The 18,259-nt window shown below is 34.5% G+C and overlaps 1 protein-coding gene across 4 annotated transcripts in view; it reads right to left on the reverse strand.

Moving 5' to 3' along the window:
- Nucleotides 1–18,259, reverse strand: part of Sclt1 (sodium channel and clathrin linker 1) — a 168,371-nt gene that overhangs the window by 67,905 nt on the left and 82,207 nt on the right. For all 4 annotated transcript variants that reach the window (XM_010618878.3, XM_010618874.3, XM_010618875.2 and 1 more), the window contains 3 exons: nt 16,144–16,234; nt 5,323–5,414; nt 3,575–3,752 (listed from right to left, as the gene is read on the reverse strand). In XM_010618878.3, coding sequence (XP_010617180.1) covers nt 3,575–3,752; nt 5,323–5,414; nt 16,144–16,234 — 361 coding nt within the window. The remainder of the gene's footprint in view (nt 1–3,574; nt 3,753–5,322; nt 5,415–16,143; nt 16,235–18,259) is intronic.

Consider the following 18,259-nt stretch of genomic DNA (forward strand, 5'->3'; position numbering starts at 1 on the left):
AAAAAAAATCAGACAGCCTAAATTTAAAGACCCAATCCAAAAATGGGCATCTGAAATGAGCAGACCTTTCCCAAAGAAGTAGAAACAGCAAATAAACATGAAAAAATGTTCAACATCACTGGTCATTTGAGAGATGTGAACACAAACAATGCTGAGATTCCACCTCGCGCAACAAAGAATGGCTGCTGTCATGAAATCAACCAATGACAAATGATGGTGGGGTTGTAGGGAAAGAGGAACCCTTCTCCATTGTTGGTGGGAGTGTAGTCTGGTGCAACCACTGTGGAAAGCAGTATGGAGATATCTCAAAAAAGTAGGATTGGTAGTCCCATTTGACCCAGCTATCCCGCTGCTGGGTATCTTCCTAAAAGAATTAAAAGAATCACAGTGATATATGTGCACCCGTGTTCATAGCAGCCCAATTTGTAATAGCTAAAACTTGGAAGCAGCCCACCTGCCCATCCATGGGAGAATGGATAAAGAAAATGTGGTTCTTTTATAAAGTGGAGTACTACTCAGCCATAAAAATGAGAAATTAGACATTTATAGCTAAATGGATACACATTGAGGTGATACTCATAACTGAAAAAAATAGGACATGCGTGTAAATACTGAATAGTTTCTCTAGTGTGAGAAACTGAAAGTGTAAATAAGGACTAAAAGGTATAATAGACAATTTGTAATAGGAAGAAAAGGGGCAAAGGGGAAGGGGAAATTGGAGGGGTAGGGAAAAGGAAAAAAAGGAACGGAATTAATATGAAAAAATGGAAACAAAGTCTTTGTAGATAGGGAGGAGGAATGGGGAAAAATAAGAAGCAATATGGATCATACAAAGGTGCAAATTTCCAATGATGAATGTCGTTATATTATATACCTTAACTATACCAATAAAATAAAAGGGCCCTTTTCTCTCATCTCTTTTATATTCCCTTCCTTATTCTCATTACTTGTCTCTATATACCTGCTTCTCTCTCTCTACTCTCCCTTTCTCTTCCCCCTTTAGTATTATTATTTTTTATTCTGTATTTTTCCCCCTGCTATCTCTACCTCTTATCTACTTTTTGACTATTTGAAACACTTCAAATATCATCAATGCTGAATTTGGTTTAAGCAAGTATACCACATTACTTGTTATGTTTTGTACTAGTTAGGTATCTAAAAGTCTATGGTTAGCTTCTCAACTGTTGATATTACTGGGTCTAGTTATTCTGTCTTATCAAAGCAGTGGCAGGGGATAAAGCTAACATCCAGTGCAGACTGAGTGGAAACTCTTACATAGATACACAGTCACCAAACTATACTCAAAGAGAAATTCTCCTACAGAAGAGACCCTCATACAACAGTGAAAAAGACATTTTATGCAAGTGTCATACAAACTTCAGTACACAGCACAAATAAAATAAGAAAACAAAATGGCTCCGAAAGTACAGAACTCAGGGGCCGGAGATTTAGCTCAGCGGTTCGGTGGCCTGCCTTGCAAGAGCAAGGACCCGAGTTCAATCGCCGGTACCAAAAAAAAAAAAGTACAGAACTCCAAATTTGGTCCCATAGACACTGACATGGATGAAATTTCAAAGAATTTTAAAACTAATAGCTAAAATAATTGGATTACGTAGTAGAAACACTATGTAACAGAATTGGTGGGATACGATAAAAGGTGTAAGAGGAAAGTTTACAGCTGCTTTTATTAAAATCACAGCACAAGCCCAAACAAATAACCTAATGATGTAACTCAAGGTCCTAGAAAAGCAAAAGCAAACCCAAAATGAGCAGGGATAGGAGGAGTGGAAATTAATAAAATTGAAACTTGAAGTACAATAAAAAAGCTTAGTGCATTGAAGGGGTAGTTCTTTCAAAACATAAAAACGATTGATAAATCTTCAGCCAAATTTACCAAAAGAAAGTGAAGGCCCAAATAAATAAGATCAGAAATGAAAAAGCCAAAATTACAACAGGTATCACTGAAACCCAGAGGATCAGAAAGTATTTTCAAAATGTCTGTCAACAAACTGGAGAATCTGAAAAAATGGGTAATCTTCTAGACACAAACCTAAGTTGCTTCAAGATGATACACGAAATCCAAACAGATCAAGAATAAGTGATGTGGGCCGGGGATTTAGCTCAGCGGTTCGGTGGCCTGCCTTGCAAGCGCAAGGACCCGAGTTCAATCCCCGGTACCAAAACAAACAAACAAACAAAAAAACTCAAAAACAAATTTAAAAAAGAATAAGTGATGATACTATGGCAGTAATCAAAACTCTGTCAACTACAAAAAGTCTGGGACCAGATGTATTTAGAGCTGATACAGATATACCTACCACACTTTTGGAAAACTAACATGAATGCTCCTCAAAATATTCCAAACAATAGAAAGAGATGGTATCCTCCAAAATTCCTTCTATAAAACCAGTATTAAACTGATATAAAAACTATGTGAGGACTCAATAAAAAAGGGGAAAACTTCAGACTGATATCCTTGATAAACACAGATGTAAAAATCCTCAATAAGGGCTGCGGATTTAGCTCAGTGGTGCTGCTGCCTGCCTCACAAGCTCAAGGACCCAATTTCGATCCGCAGTACCAAAAACAAAACAAAACAAAACAAAACAAAACAAAATCCTCAATAAGATCATCACTAACAGAAATCAATATAACATTAAAACGATCATGTATCATGATCAAGTTAGTTACATCCAAGAAAGGCAAGGGTAGTTCAATACATGCAACTTAATAAATATAATAATATACCACTAAATAGAATTACAGATAAAAGTCATCTTAACAGATGCAAAAAAACCTTTGACAAAATCTAACACCCATTCATGATAAAAATCCTACAGATACAGAGGGAACTTACCACAAAATGATAAAAGCCAGTATGAATAGCCCATAAAATATGGAAAGGGGAAAAACTGACAGAATTCACTCGAAAGTCTAGAACAAGACAAGCATGTCACTGTCATTCTTGTTCAATAGTTTTGAAACTTTAGCCAGAGAAATCAGGCCAGTTGTATTCCAGCGATTTCCTTCAGTGCCCCTCTCTCCTCATGCAGAACACCCTGGTTGATTAGGATGAACATTCCAGAGCAACTAGTGAGTGCTGCTGCCTTTGGTCTGCCGTGATCTGGAAGTCTCAGTCAATAAATCTTTACAGCTAAATTTTACTCTGTCATCTAAGAGTCTGCTTTATTAGTAATATTGTGTAGGTGATGAAGAAATAAGGCTGTGTAATATTCACCTGATTCAGCTGACTGAAAGGGTGCACAGTGGTAAAGTTCTGTGACAGAGTTTTAAGAAGTAGGAGACTATCAGGTCTAATGATTAGTTACACAGGGGTTAGGAACATAAGGAAAGCTTGATATTAAAATATTAGCTTTGGAAGAGGATGGACATTTTATCACATTTTATGATACTAAGTCTTACCATTCAAGATATAACATGTCTATTTAATGGAGTGCACAGAAATTTTATTTTCATGCATTTATTCTGGAGCTATTGATGCCTTTACTATTAGGTTACATGGGGAAATGTTCAATATTTTACTATTTATAAATATGTTTATCAGTTTTCTTACCTGATATTTTTGAAGATTAGCTTCTTCTAAGAGTTGCATACTATCTCTGGCTCTTAAAATAGCCTCGTATTTCTCAATTTCTAATTCATTGCACTTTGCTTTTAGGTCTTTGGTTAGTTTTTCCAGATGTGTATTTTCCGCTCTTAATTGGCTAGCTTCTTGGATTGTCACGCATAATCTAGAAATTAATAATTACATTGTGAAAGTTAAATATTTTCTAAAGGGAAGGAAGGAGATAAGAGATTTGCTGGGGCTCTATTAGAGAACAGGTGTTAATACCAGTAACTTTCACATGTATTTTTTTTACTACAATTCTGCAAAGTTGGTTTTATTTCCATTTTAAAGAACGAACATACCCAGAAAGGTTTAAGATTTGATTAAGGTCATATAGGTACTTAGTAGCAAGGTTAAGACTGAGTCTTAACATCTGACTCTAATTAAAAGTCACACTGTATAATATAGTCATATGACAATATTCTAGTCTTTATATCCTTAGAGACTGAGTTGTTCTCTTATTTATATCTATATTTATATGTATTTATATTTGCTTGCAAGGCAGGTGACAGCACCACTGAATTAAATCCTTTTCTAAAAACATTTTAAGAGCTATGATTTAAGAATCCAAGGGGTACACATTTCATAATTATTGGCACAGTTTCAAATAACAACAGTTGTCTAACTCAATATGTCAGTAATATAGTACTGTTGAAACACAACATGGAATCAACTGACGATAGCTAGAAAGCAGAGATTGGTGATTGGAAAAGGAATCAGAAGGGCCATTGGAAATTACAATTCTCAACACAAGAAAAAATAGCACTGGGGAGCAGGATGCCCTAGCAGTTTGACTTTTGTAGGGGAATGAACAGGGCTGAAGAACAAGCTTTAGTTTGCCGAGCTTTCCTGACACATTGAGCCCGAGATGCAAAAAGAATCTATAACATTCAGCTCCTATATTTAATTCTTTCAGGTTTTATACCCATGATTCCTAAAAAAGTTTTAAAAACTGACATTCTTTTCCTTTCAATGTCTTCTGTTTTAATGGTTTACTTCTACTGTAACTGCATTATTAATAAAAATATAGATTTTGGAGAGTTTGAGATAACACAGATTTTTTTCTGATAATATGATTTAAAATGTTAACTGCTCTTCAGAAGAAAGGATTAAAAAAAAAGAAAGTATTTTGGATTCCTAAAGATAAATTTGGTTCACTCGAAAAATCCGTTCACTCAAAAGGAATGAAAATGAAGGGGTGCTTTATTACTAATAAAACCATGGCTGCTCAGTTTTATTTCTTTTAAAAAAAATTACTGGGGATGGGGATTTGGCTCAGTAGTTCCGCTGCCTGCCTTGCAAGCACAAGGTCCTGAGTTCAATCCCTGGTACCAAAAAGAGAAAATTTACTTGACTAAATTTTGCACAATTTTCAAATTTATGCCATGAATTAATGTACTTTGTGAGGGGTCTAACTCATTAAATATTTGGAAATATGTTCAAAGTATGACAATCTTTTATATATAAGTTAAAAAAAAGGGACAGAAATCAGATTATATCTGTGATTATAACTGATTAAGCCTTATAAAATGTAGACTTTTTTTTTGTGGTATGAGGGATCGAATTCAGGACCTTGAGCTTTCAAGGTAGGCGGTGACACCACTGAGCTAAATCAGCAGCCCTACAAAATGTATCATAAACTAAAATTCTATTTTGAAGAACATAGACAAAGCTAGATGTATTTATCAATTTACCTTGTTTCTAATTGCTTTATACTAGATTGTAATTGCTGTGAGAGCCTATCCGATGCATCCTCTCTTCCTATGGCAGATACCATATCCTCCTCCTAGAAAATAAGGAAACTGGAAGCTTACTTTGAGTATTTATTACAAAAAAATACTTTGAGAATTTATTACAAAAGCTTACAGCACAAAGAAAGTAATTCACACTTCAAAGTTACTGTTTTGTTAGAACTTTAATATATAAAATTTTAAAAAGCAATATAATAAAGGGGGGAAGAACCACACCATCAATGCCATATTAAATAATCAAAACACTTATTGCATATAGATTTCTACCAATGTTTCAAAACAGTTTTTATAGTGTAAGTCTAACAAAACAAGGCAGCGATGTCTATGTAGACAATCTACTTTTAAGATATGTTCTACTAATTGTGTTATACTATTTCTCACCATCTATCAAAGCAATCTCTGGAATATCACCTTTTATCTAGTGATGATGTGAAATGAATTTATTTGTATCATCTTCTCAGAAAAAAATTCTCTATTCCTTCCTGCTTGGTTTCATTCAATATTTTCATGATGTCATTTTAATTTCTCTATTGATATATTGACTTTTTAAAAAATTATTTTTGGGGGAGGGTTGCTATATAGATTATAATGTGCTTCTTTAATTCCTACTTATTTAGATTAACATTAAGTTAATTCAGAAAATACACTGAAACCTTGTGATAATATATATTTCTATGCATTAGTGTCATTGGGATCATATATCTACATACTTTTAAAATTTCTCATTAAATAGTGTTAATTCTGCTGTAGACATTATCTTTTAAATATATTAAGTAAAAAAAGTACACATGTATGAATTCTTACTATTTGTCACTCTTAATTAATTCCTATAGTTGCCATCTAGTACCATATCCTTTCTAGTGTCTAAAAAAACTTCCTTAAGAATTTAAAAAAATACAGCCCTGATGGGGACAAATTCTGTTTTAGTTTATTCAAAAATATCTTTTTTTTTTAAACCTCAATTTCAAAAATATAGTTTTACTGGACATAGAATTCTTAGTGAGACTTTTTTCCCATTAGCACTTAGAATATATTACTCCAGTGTTTTGTACTTCAAAAAATCTTTTTTTTTTTTTGCTAAGACAAAAAGTGGTACCAGAGAAATGGTGTTACTGCTCTGACTCTACCTGACCACGTGGTTTAGAATTATTTGGAAACTGTTCATAGGAAGAGTTTGGTAAGGTTTAGAGATGCTTGCTAGAGAGGCCCTAGAATGATGTAAGCTAAGCTTGATGGGAGATTCTGGTTGGAGCTCAGAAGACCAGAATGCTGATAGATGAAGACAGTAAAGGCCAGCTTTAGGAGGTTTCAATTGGGAACAAGGTCTCTATTAGCATTTGGACTGGAGGCTATGTGTGTTACACTCTGGCAGAAAATGTGTGTGTACTTTGCTTATTTCCTGAGACTCTATGGAGACTGAGATTAAGGGTGTCAGCCCAAATAATCTGGTAGAGAAATTTCAAAGCAGCCCAATGTTCAGGCTGTGGCATGAGTATTGCTAGCTGCCTTCAGCTAATCAACCATGAAAATCTGGAGCAAATATTAGAGCAAAGAGTTGTGAGAATTTTAGTTTCAACAGAAAGGAAGAACCTTCAATGTTTTGGCCAAAGACAGCTTGTTTGCAGAAAAGATTAGCATTAAAAAGAAACCAAGTACTTTGTATCAGGACAATAGGAAAGATGGCTTGAAGGCGTCTGAGGCATCAGTAAAACCCCACCCTTTGCTGGCATAGGGGTACAGAACTGTTAAGCTTTCATTTGAAAAGCGAACCCTAGGATGCCCTGTTCATGACTCTTATAGATGGAATAAGCGCATTGTACCTAATAAGAAGAACATGAACCTTTTGCAGGGCTGGGGTGGAATGCTATAGTTTAGATATAATATGTCCCCCCTCAAAGCTTCAGGTGTTTGGAATGTGACTGGATCATGGGTGATCTACTGATGGGTTCAGTAGATAAATTGTTGTCAGGAGATAAAGCCTTCATAAAGGTAGGTCACTTATGGGGGTGGTGGTGACCTGGAAAAGTATATTCTTGTCCTTGGCTCTCTTCTCTGTTTACTGGCTGCCTTTTTCTCTATAGTATCTCTCCACTACCTTGTTTCTGTCTTGGAGAAAGCTGACCATGGACTGAAACAGAATCAAAACAAACCTCTCCTTTAAGTTACAGGTATGAGATATTGTGTCCAGAGATGGGAAAATGACTAAAATAGTTTTTTTTTTTCCAATCCCTCATTTGCCTTTCCTTGCCTTCCATTCTTCCTCCCTTTGATCTCCTTCCTCTTGTCTAATAATCTCTCTTCCACTGTCATGTCATCTTTTTTCTAGATTCCACATGTGAAGGAAAATGTGATGTTTGTCTATCTGAGTTCAGCTTATTCTGCTTAATGTGATGCTCTCCAGTTCCACCCATTTTTCTGCAAATGACATGATTTCATTCTTTTTAATGGCTGAAATACACATCATGCTGACTTTAGTTCCTTCTGGTATATACTGAGTAGTACAGCTAGTTCAAATGATAGATTTTTAGTTTTTTAAGGAAGCTCCAATACTAATTTCCAAAGTGGCTGCATAATTTACATTCCTCCCAATAGTGTATAAGGATTGATTTTTCTTTGCATCCTAATTACAATTATTTTTTGTATTCTTTTTTTTTCCAGCTTTAATTGAGGTTATTGGTACATTTTAGGGATACAGTACAGTAACATTCATTGTTGGGATCTTGTACCTTTACATGACGGGTCTTGGTTCTCATTTTTTCCCCTTATCCCTGCACTCCCTTCAACCCCTCCTTCCCTCCCCAGCTACAAACACTTTATTTCCATCTTTTCATTATCTCACATTTTTTTCTTTTCCCTTATTACCCTTCCCCTACCCATCCCACCTTCCCTACACATTTAGCCCCTTTCTTCCTATTTCACAATGTCAGTAATCTTATTAGGATTTTATGTATTATTACAGTTTATTCACACCAGAGAAACTATTCAGTATTTACACATGTGTGACTTATTTATTTCACTTAGGAGTTTATTTTCAATGTGTATCCATTTTCCTATGAATGAATCTATTTGCTCGTTCTTTATGGCTGAGTAATATTCCATTTTATAGAAAAACCACATCTTCTTTATCCAGTTTCCAACTGATGGGCAAATGGGCTGTTTCCAAGTTTTAGCTATTACAAACTGTGCCGCTATAAACATCGGTGTGCATACATCACTGAGATATGGTTCTTTTTGTTCTTTTGGAAAGATACCCAGCAGAGGGATGGCTGGGTCAAATGGAACCTCCAATCCAAGATCTCTGAGGTATCTCCATATTGATTTCCACAGTGGTTGCACCAATTTGCACTCCCACCAACAATGGAGAATGGTTCCTTTCTCCCCACATCCCCGCCAACATTTGGTATTGGTTGATTTCTTGATAGTAGCCATTCTTTGTGGGGTGAGGTGGAATCTCAGTGTTGTTTTCATCTGCATCTCTCGAATGACCAGTGATGTGAAACATTTTTTCATACATTTACTTGCTGCTTTTACTTCTTTGTCTGATAAATGTCTGTTCATTTCGGATGCCCATTTTTGAATCAGGTCTTTATATTTGGGGGTGCTGACTGTTTTGAGTTCTTTATATATTCTAGATAATAGTCCTTTGTCTGAGGAGCGGCTGGTAAAAGTTTTTTCCCACATTGTAGGGTGTCTCTTAGTTCTGCTGATGGTTTCTTTTGCAGTACAGGAGCTTTTTAATAAGATGAGATCCCAGTTGCTGATTCTTTCTGCTAGTTCCTGTGCTACTGAGGATTTGTTAATAAAGTCTTTTCCTATGCCAATGTCTTCCAGAGTTCTAACTTACCTTCCAGCAAGTTTAGTGTTTCTGTTATAATATTTAGATCTTTTATCCACTTGGATTTTAATTTAGTGCATGGTGAAAGATAAGGGTCCAGTTTTAATCTTTGGCAGGTTGAAATCCAGTTTTTCCAACACCATTTATTGAAGAGGCTATGTTTCCTCCACTGAAGATGGTCAGCTCCTTTGTCAAAGGTGAGGTAGCTTTGTACATCTGGATTTGTTTTTGTGTCTTCCGTTCTGTTCCACTGATCCTCAGATATGTTTCTTTGGCAGTACCATGCTGTTTTTATCACAGTGGCTTTGTAGTATAGATTCAAATTGGGAATCATTATACCCTCTGCCATGTGTCTGTTCCCTAGGATGGCCTTTACTATTCTAGGTCTCTTATGGTTCCAAATGAATTTTTGGATTCTTTTTTCTAGTTGTGTGAAATATAGTGTTAGAATTTCAATTGGCATTGCATTAAATCTGTATAGCAGTTTTGGTAGTATGGGCATTTTCACTATGTTGATTCTTCCTACCCAGGAGCAGGGGATATCTTTCCATTTTTTTACATCCTCTTCAATTTCTTTTTTCAGAGTGCTATAGTTTTCAGTGTAGAGATATTTTGCTTCTTTTGTTAGATTGATTCCTAGATACTTCATTTTTTTGGATGCTATTGTAAAAGGAATGTTTTCCCTTATTTCTCTCTCAGTGAGTCTGTTATTTGTGTATAAGAAGGCTATTGATTTTTGGGTGTTCACATTGTATCCAGCTACTCTATTGAATCTGTCAATTAAATCTAGAAGTCTTTTGGTGGAGTTTTTTGGGTCTTCAATGTAGAGTATCATAACATCAGCAAATAATGACAGTTTAACTTCTTCCTTTCCTATCTTTATTGCTTTCTTTCTCTTGTCTAATTGCTGTGGCTAATGTTTCCAGAACTATATCAAAGAGGAGTGGCGATAGTGGGCATCCTTGTCTAGTTCCTGATTTCAACGTGAAGGTTTTCACTTTTTGGCAATTTAATATGATGTTGGCTGTTGGTTTTTCATAGATAGCCTTTATCATGCTGAGATATAGACCATCTATTCCAATTTTTTGCAGAGTTTTTATCATGAATGGGTGTTGAATTTTGTCAAATGCTTTTTCTGCATCTATTGAGAGGATTATATGGTTTTTGTCCTTGACTTTGTTAATATAATGTATTACATTTATTAAGTTACATATGTTGAACCATCCTTGCATCCCTGGAATAAATCCGACTTGGTCAGGATGTATGATCTTCTTGATAATCCTCTGTACTCTGTTTGCTAGTATCTTATTAAGGATTTTTCCATCTATATTCATTAAGGAGATTGGCCTGTAGTTCTCTTGTTTAGTTTTGTCTTTCCCTGGTTTGGGAATCAAAGTGATACTTGCTTCCAGGAATGAATTTGGAAGTATTGCTTCCCTTTGAATGTCACTGAAAAGTCTGAAGAGTAATGGCAGTAGTTCTTCTCTAAATGTCTTGTAAAATTCAGCAGTGAATCCATTAGGGCCTGGGCTTTTCTTTGTTGGTAAATTTTTAATTACATTTTCAATTTCACTGACTGTATATGGGGTGTTTAAAATGTTTTTATCTTCTTTGTTCAACTTCGGTAATTCACAAATATCTAGAAATCTGTCTATTTCTTCTGTGTTTTCCATTTTGTTAGAGTACACATTCTCAAAGTAGGTATTGACTTTCCTCTGGGTTTCTGTTGGATCTGTTTTGACTTCACCTTTTTCATTCCTAATTGCATAGATCTGAGCCTTTTCTTTCCTTTTTTTGATAAGATTAGCTAAGTGTTCTTCTATTTTATTTATTCTTTCAAAAAACCAACTCTTTCTTTCATTGATTTTTTTGTATCATTTTCTTAGTTTCCATTGCATTGATTTCTGTTCCAATCTTTATAATCTCCTCTCTTGTTCAAGCTTTGGGTTTTTCTTGCTCTTGTTTTTCTAGGAGTCTAAGATTCAACATTAGGTTGTTTATTTGAGCTCGCTCTGTCTTCCTAGTGTGGGCATTCAGGGCTATGAATTTCCCCCGTAGAACTGCTTTCACTGTGACCCATAGATTCCTGTAAATTGTACTGGCATTTTCATTTATTTGTAAAAACTGTCTAATTGCTTCTTTAATTTCCTCTGTAATCCATTGATTGTTCTGGACAGTGCTGTTCAGTTTTCATGTGCTTGTGAAGTTCCCACAGTTTCTTGTGCTATTGATCTCCAGCTTGATTGCACTATGATCTGATAATATACAGGGGATGACTTCAATTCTTTTGCATTTATTCAGACCTGTTTTGTAGGCCAATATGTAGTCTATCTTGGAGAATGATCCAAGTGCAGCTGAAAAGAATGCCTATTCTGATTTGTGGGGTGGAATACTCTATAGACATTTATTAAGTCCATGTGTTCCAAAGTTTAGTTCTAGTATTTCATTGTTGATTTTCTGTCTAGATGATCTGTCAATTTGTGATAGTGGGGTATTTAAATCCCCCACTACAATTGTATTCGTGCTTATTTGGTTTTTCATGTTACTTAATATTTGTTTTATATAGTTGGGGGCATTTATATTTGGTGCATATATATTTATGATTGTCATCTCTTCCTCTTGAATTATTCCCTTTACAAGAATGTAGTGGCCTACTTTGTCTCTCTTAATGAGCTTTGGTTTGAAATTTACTTTGTCTGTGAATAAGATTGCTACCCCTGCTTCTTTCTGGGCTCCTGACACATGGAAAATTGTTTTCCATCCTTTCACTTTCAGTCTATGGGCTTCTTTTTGCACTAGGTGTGTTTCATGTATACAACATATTGTTGGATTTTGCTTCTTAATCCATTCTGCCTGTCTATTTCTCTTGATTTGCGAATTGAGGCCATTAACATTGATAGTTTATAACTGATATGTTCTGACTTATTATTGTCATGTTATTGTCCTTTTGTTGACTTTTTACTTTTTCTCCCCTCTCCTTTTAGTTTCTTGCCTTACCTATTTGATTTGGTCTTTTGGGCCTCATGGTATTGTGACCTTCATTGTTCTTTTCTAGGATATTGTTTAGAATTCTTTGTTGTGCTGGATTGGTGTTCATGAAGTTTCTCAGGTGTTCTTTGTTATGGAAGTATCTTATTTCCCCATCCATTTTGAAAGAGAGTTTTGCAGGGTACATCAATCTAGGTTGGAGGTTGTTTTCTTTTAGGACTTGAAATACCTCACTCCAGGCTCTCCTTGACATAAGGGTTTGTGTTGAAATGTCTGTGATTCTAATGGACTTTCCTTTGCATGTGATTTATTTCTTTTCTCTTACTGCTTTTAGTACTTTGTTCTTCTGTTGGATTCCTGGGATCTTGATTATTATATGTCTAGGTGTAGATTTCTTTGATCATGGCTAGTTGGAGTTCTATATGCCTCACTTATCTGTATGTCTAATTCTTCCCTTCCGTTTGGGAAGTTTTCTGTCATTAATTCTGTGAAGAGCTTCTTAAAGCTCTTTGTGTTTTCTCCTGCTATTTCACGGATTCCTATCAGTCTTATGTTATCTTTGTTTGCATCATCTAGAAGTTGTGGGATCAATTTCTCATGATCCCTTACTATTTTTAAGAGAGCACTCTTTTCAAGGTCACTGACTGCAATCCTATCTTCTATATCTGAAATTCTATCTTTGCAATCTTTTATTCTGTTGGGTACACTTTCAATAGTTTTTAATCTCCTTAATATTTGTTTGAATCTGTTTTATGGATTCCATTTCTTTCCTCTGTTGGGCATTCATTGTTTCCATTTCTTTCTTATGCTGAGTCTTCATGGCTTCTATCATGGTCTTGAGCTCATCTATTTTTTTTTTTCAGTTTCTGTTCTGGAGTCTCGAATCATGACTTCCATTTTGCTCATCATCTCTATGGTTAACTGGGAAATTATTTCTGATTTGAATTTTTCTAGAGCCTGATTGATCTGTTTTGTTACCTCCTGTGCTATGGGTCCAGGGTGTCCTGTTGGTTCACTATCAGACTTTTCATCCTCATTTGCCCTACTATTTGCCATTGGTGAACTGGAGGTCTGTCTTTGTGTATTTTTTTGTATTCTTGAAGATAGCTATTCTGACTGGGGTGAGATGGAATCTCAATGTAGTTTGTTTTACATTTATGTCATTGATCCATTTTGAGTTGATTTTTGCATAGGGTGAAATATAGGGATCTCATTTCAATCTTCTATCTGTGAATGTCAAGTTTTCCTAATACTGTTTTAAAGAGGGTATCTTTCATCCAATCTGTGTTTTGGGCCCTTGGGGAGAATCAAATGGCTGTGGCTGTGTATGTTAATTTTCTGGGTCCTCTATTCTTTCCACTGGACTATTTCATGCCAATGTCTGTTTTCATGGCAATGTCATGCTATTTTAATTATTATAGCTCTTTAACATTTTTTTCTTAAATTTCTTTTTTCGGTATCGGGGGTCAAACTCAGGACCTTGTTCTTGTGAGGCAGGCACGGTGCCACTAAGCTAAATCCCTCACCCCTTCTTAATATGTTTTAAAATGAGGTGTTGTGATGCCTTCCTGAATTGCAATTTTGGGGGGGTATTGGGGATTGAACTCAGGACCTTGTGCTTGCAAGGCAGGTGGTAGTACCACAGAGCTGCTAAATCTCCAGCTCTGCATTGCTATTTTTGCTGATGACTGCTTTGGCTAGTTGGGGTCTTTTGTGCTTGCATATGAATTTTAGAATTGTTTTTGAGTTCTGTGAAGAATGTCACAGATATTTTGACAGGGTAATTCCATAGTTTATTGAGGAGAACTCAGCTATTAGTCTTATTGTTTCTCTCTTTAGACCATTTTTCTATTGCTTGTTTCAATTTTTTTCTTTAAAATTAGCTGTCAGTGGCCTCATGATGTGTATAAAAGTGATTGTTTTGTTTATTCAACTTGGGGCTCACTGAAATTCTTGAATATTTTGTTTGTCACCACATTTATGATGTTTCTAGACATTTTTTTTTTTTTTTTTTTTTTTTTTTTTTCCCCCCCCCATTCCCCCCTCCCTTTGGCAATTCTAATTATACTTACATTGGACTGGTTCATATAGTCCCACTGTGGCTGCTGAGGTAGAGTTTCAACTTGATTGGCTTTGGGATCCCCCTAAGCATTGGTGAAGTACACTTCTAGGTGTGTCTGGGTGGGTCAATCGAGGCATAGCCTATGATCTATGTCTCTTACCCCTTATTCTCTGGTGCTGTTTCTCTGCTCCAACTCCCCAATGGCTATGAACTAAGCATCTTTGTTCTGCCAGGCTCTTCTGCCATGATGTCCCTGCCTTGGAGCCAGCTGACTATGGAATGAATCTGTCAAACCATGAGACAAATTAAACCTTTCTCCTTTAAGTTAGATCAAGTATTGAGTCCAACAACAGAAAAGCTAATACCCCCACAGATCTCTTCAATATTTTAACTTTTTTGTACAAGGAAATTTCTATCTAATTAGATTTTTAAAAATTCCATGAATATATTTATAATAGTTGAAGTCTGTTTTGCTAACTCCATCAGCTGGGCCCACTAAGAGCTTCTATTGAAAGCTTCTCCTTTATCCTCCTAATCCTTACCTCATATGTGTAGACCATACTTTCTTGTCTAGTAATTTTTGGTTGAAAGCTGGACTTTTTAGATAATATACTGCTGTTATTCTGAATTTGATTTATCCTTTTAAGGGTTATGGTTTGTCTGTTCTTTGGTTGTTGTTCAAGTAGGAAATTATCTTGACTGGATCTGAACTTTGAAATCTGTTCCTACTACAATATGCAGCAGCTAGGTTCCTAGGGAATGTGTCTGTGCCTGCATAATTTAAGAATCAGTCCAGATTTGGGAAGAAGTAGGGTTTATTTTCTTTGTGACTCCCTTGCTACTAGAGTGTCTCTTACAATTTCTAGCTTTTTTTGGGGGGGGGGTCCTGCCCTCTGACATGTCAAACAATAAATTTTCAGTTTTCTGTTGATGAACTTGTATATACATCTAGAATGTACTCAATCATATTTTAGCAAACTCAAATATCTAGTTCCACATATACATATATTTTTGCAGATAAATTTTCTCAAATTTTTGCTTGATTATTTATTGAGCTCCGTGGGGTTGTCCCCAAACCCCAGGTGGATTATTTGGCTGTTAGGCACAGGTCTAGTAAAATTTTCATGTTTTATGCGCTTCTCTTATTGCTAGTTTTTTATTAAGTTTCTAACTGCTTTCCTAGATCTAAACTTTGATCATGAGTACCTTATGCTTATTTAAAGCTGTTGTTTTCTGAAGACTTTGCTGTGAGGATTGGAAGAATAATCAGGTCAGTTTTTACCTAACAATTCTTATCTCTTTCTTTTCTCCTTTGAATATTTCCAAGTTTATTAAAAATTACCCAATTTTTATAACTGTTTTCAATAGGATGGTTCTTGTAATCTCTTCACAAATCTTTTACTATTAGAGATCCATACTTAACTCTTTAGAGATCAGGGGATAAAGCTTAAAAAGTTACAGAGAACTTTTAATAATTAGATCCATCTTAATCTTCACTTTTCCTTAACATCTTTCAAAAATTTCTCTGACATACAAAAAGAATCTGTTATTGAATGTCAATAACTTTTATGAATAACATAAAATACACTATTAAATGCTCATTTTCTATTTATATACAACCAATTTGAAAACTTGACCTTAATTGGTATTTCAGTAATGATGTGCTTAGGGATGATTATGCTTTATTGAGTTAGGGTAAAGTGGATGGAAATAGAAGATTCCCTATGTAGTTGTTTCCAATATTATAATTTACCTTATTACTTTTGTGTTTTATATTTAAGGATCAATAAAATATCTTCTAAAAACCTTAACACCTGCTCCAAAATAAACATGGAAAATAAAGCCACAAATATCCCACTGCCTTAGAAATAGAAAGTACCTTCTTTTGCATTTGTCCTTGAAGAACTTCAGTCACTTTTGTTAATTCTTCTACTTTTGCTACTGCAACTCTCAGGTCTAACTTGGCTTGCCTAAAAAAGAAAGTAAATTAATGAATCACTGTTCTTACAGGTCATAAAAAATAAAAAAGTTAGAAATACAAATTTGGTAAATCCTTACTCTTACGTACCTAAATTTATATTGACAATTCTGAAATATTTATTACTAACAACAGGTATGTTAAAGAGTAAAGAGGAAAAATATAGCTAATTAATATTTATTTGGAGAAATTATTTAAATATAAACTGACCAAAATTGCACTTTTTTGTTAATTTTTATAAGATAATATGAAATATAAAAATGAAAATTTCATCAAATTTATCCAATAATTATTCTCTGTATGGTATATCTTAAAACATTCAATGCACACTGCAACGTTACAATCTGAACAGTAATATCTGCTCTCTTTCCAAATTCTTTTTGCATTATTATGTTTCTTTGAACAATATACACTTTACACTGTCATATTGGACTTTCCTTCTTTTCCTGTGTGTGGTATAATTTCAATAAAATGTCTATCTACTAAACGTAATGGTAAAGACGTCAATGATGGACGTCCTGGTTGGCATTTCATTATCCCATATTTTTCACTTATTTGGTCTATTAGACCTAATCTAAATTGTAAATGACTTCGAACCCCACCCTGTTTTAAATAACAAATGAGTACCAAATTGTGTGCCCAGAAGGTGCATAAATATTTTATAATAATATATTTATTTCCTAGCTTTTTGATTATAGGGAAACTTGTAAATTGCTGGTCAATTTTGTCAACATCACCCATTGAATTATCATCACAATTGGAGTGTTTTTGTTTTGTTTCTCCTTTTCATATTCTATCGTTTCTGTATTATGAATAGTTGACAATAAGGTGATATCATTTTTTCTCTATTTCATAACACAGACTTTTCCTTTCTGATATGCTAACATTTTTTTCCCTTTTCAGTTTTTTATTTTGCAGATATTTTGGTATTTCTTTCCTATTCAGTCACAATGTCCCAAATGTTCTCCTTGTATTGTAAAAGAATATCACTGAGTTCTGGAGAAGTACAAAAATTATATCTAATATATGTATAAGATTTTTTAATAGACTGTAGCACAAAATTATGTTTTTTTAAACAAACTAAACATGGATTAGCCAAGAAAAAACCAGAATTATTAAATATCACTAGAAACATCACCAAAGGCAAACACAATATTCTAAATAAAAAATGTATGCAAAAAACAGTTGATATAAAACAAACATATGAATGTATCTCATGTAAACAAGAACCGATTCTTTGCAATGATACCTGCCTGAGTGACACTTAGGATAGTATGTAAACAAATGTGTTGCTCAACTAACACTCTCGTTAAACTCTTCAGTGGTTAATATATAAATAATTCAAAATATTTCATTGAAGAAAAGAACTTAATAATCTTCAGAAATTACACAGCAAGTATACTAAGTAGAATATGTCTATAATTTCTTCAATTTATAGTTAGAAAAATATTGTCAATTGGCCTTTCTATGAAAATGAAAGCTTCAATACCTTTATCACTCCTTGTATGTATTTATGTAACTCCTTAGCATAATAAATTAAAATATTCATCCCATCGTAATATATTTACCTTCTCAGAGACTATCCTATTACAACAGTACAGGATGAAATACACAAACTTTAGCATTTTTAACAAAATCAAGTATGTTTCAATGTCTTGATCTCTCAGAGGAAATGATTTGGAATAATGTAAGACTTTCTAATGCAGAAAGGTTTTCATTTACTAATTAATCACTAAGTATGAATCTAGATCACTTTGATTATATAAGGAACACGGTTTTAGGAAGAAAGTAATTTTACTTTAAGAACTATCCTATTTTATTTCTTAATTATACCTTACGAATGTATTAAATTAAAAATCATATTAATTCTACTGAATGCACAGAAATTACTTAACCCAAAATTTACAAGAAAATGTTAATTCATTTCCTTTTGGCTCTTTTTTGAACTCAGGACCTTGTGCATTTGAGGCAGGCAGTGGAACCACTGGGCTAAATCCCCGGCCCTCCTTTTGGCTCT

The sequence above is a fragment of the Fukomys damarensis genome, unplaced genomic scaffold, assembly GCF_012274545.1.
Source record: "Fukomys damarensis isolate Sample0158 unplaced genomic scaffold, DMR_v1.0_HiC HiC_scaffold_38, whole genome shotgun sequence".
Taxonomy (NCBI): domain Eukaryota; kingdom Metazoa; phylum Chordata; class Mammalia; order Rodentia; family Bathyergidae; genus Fukomys; species Fukomys damarensis.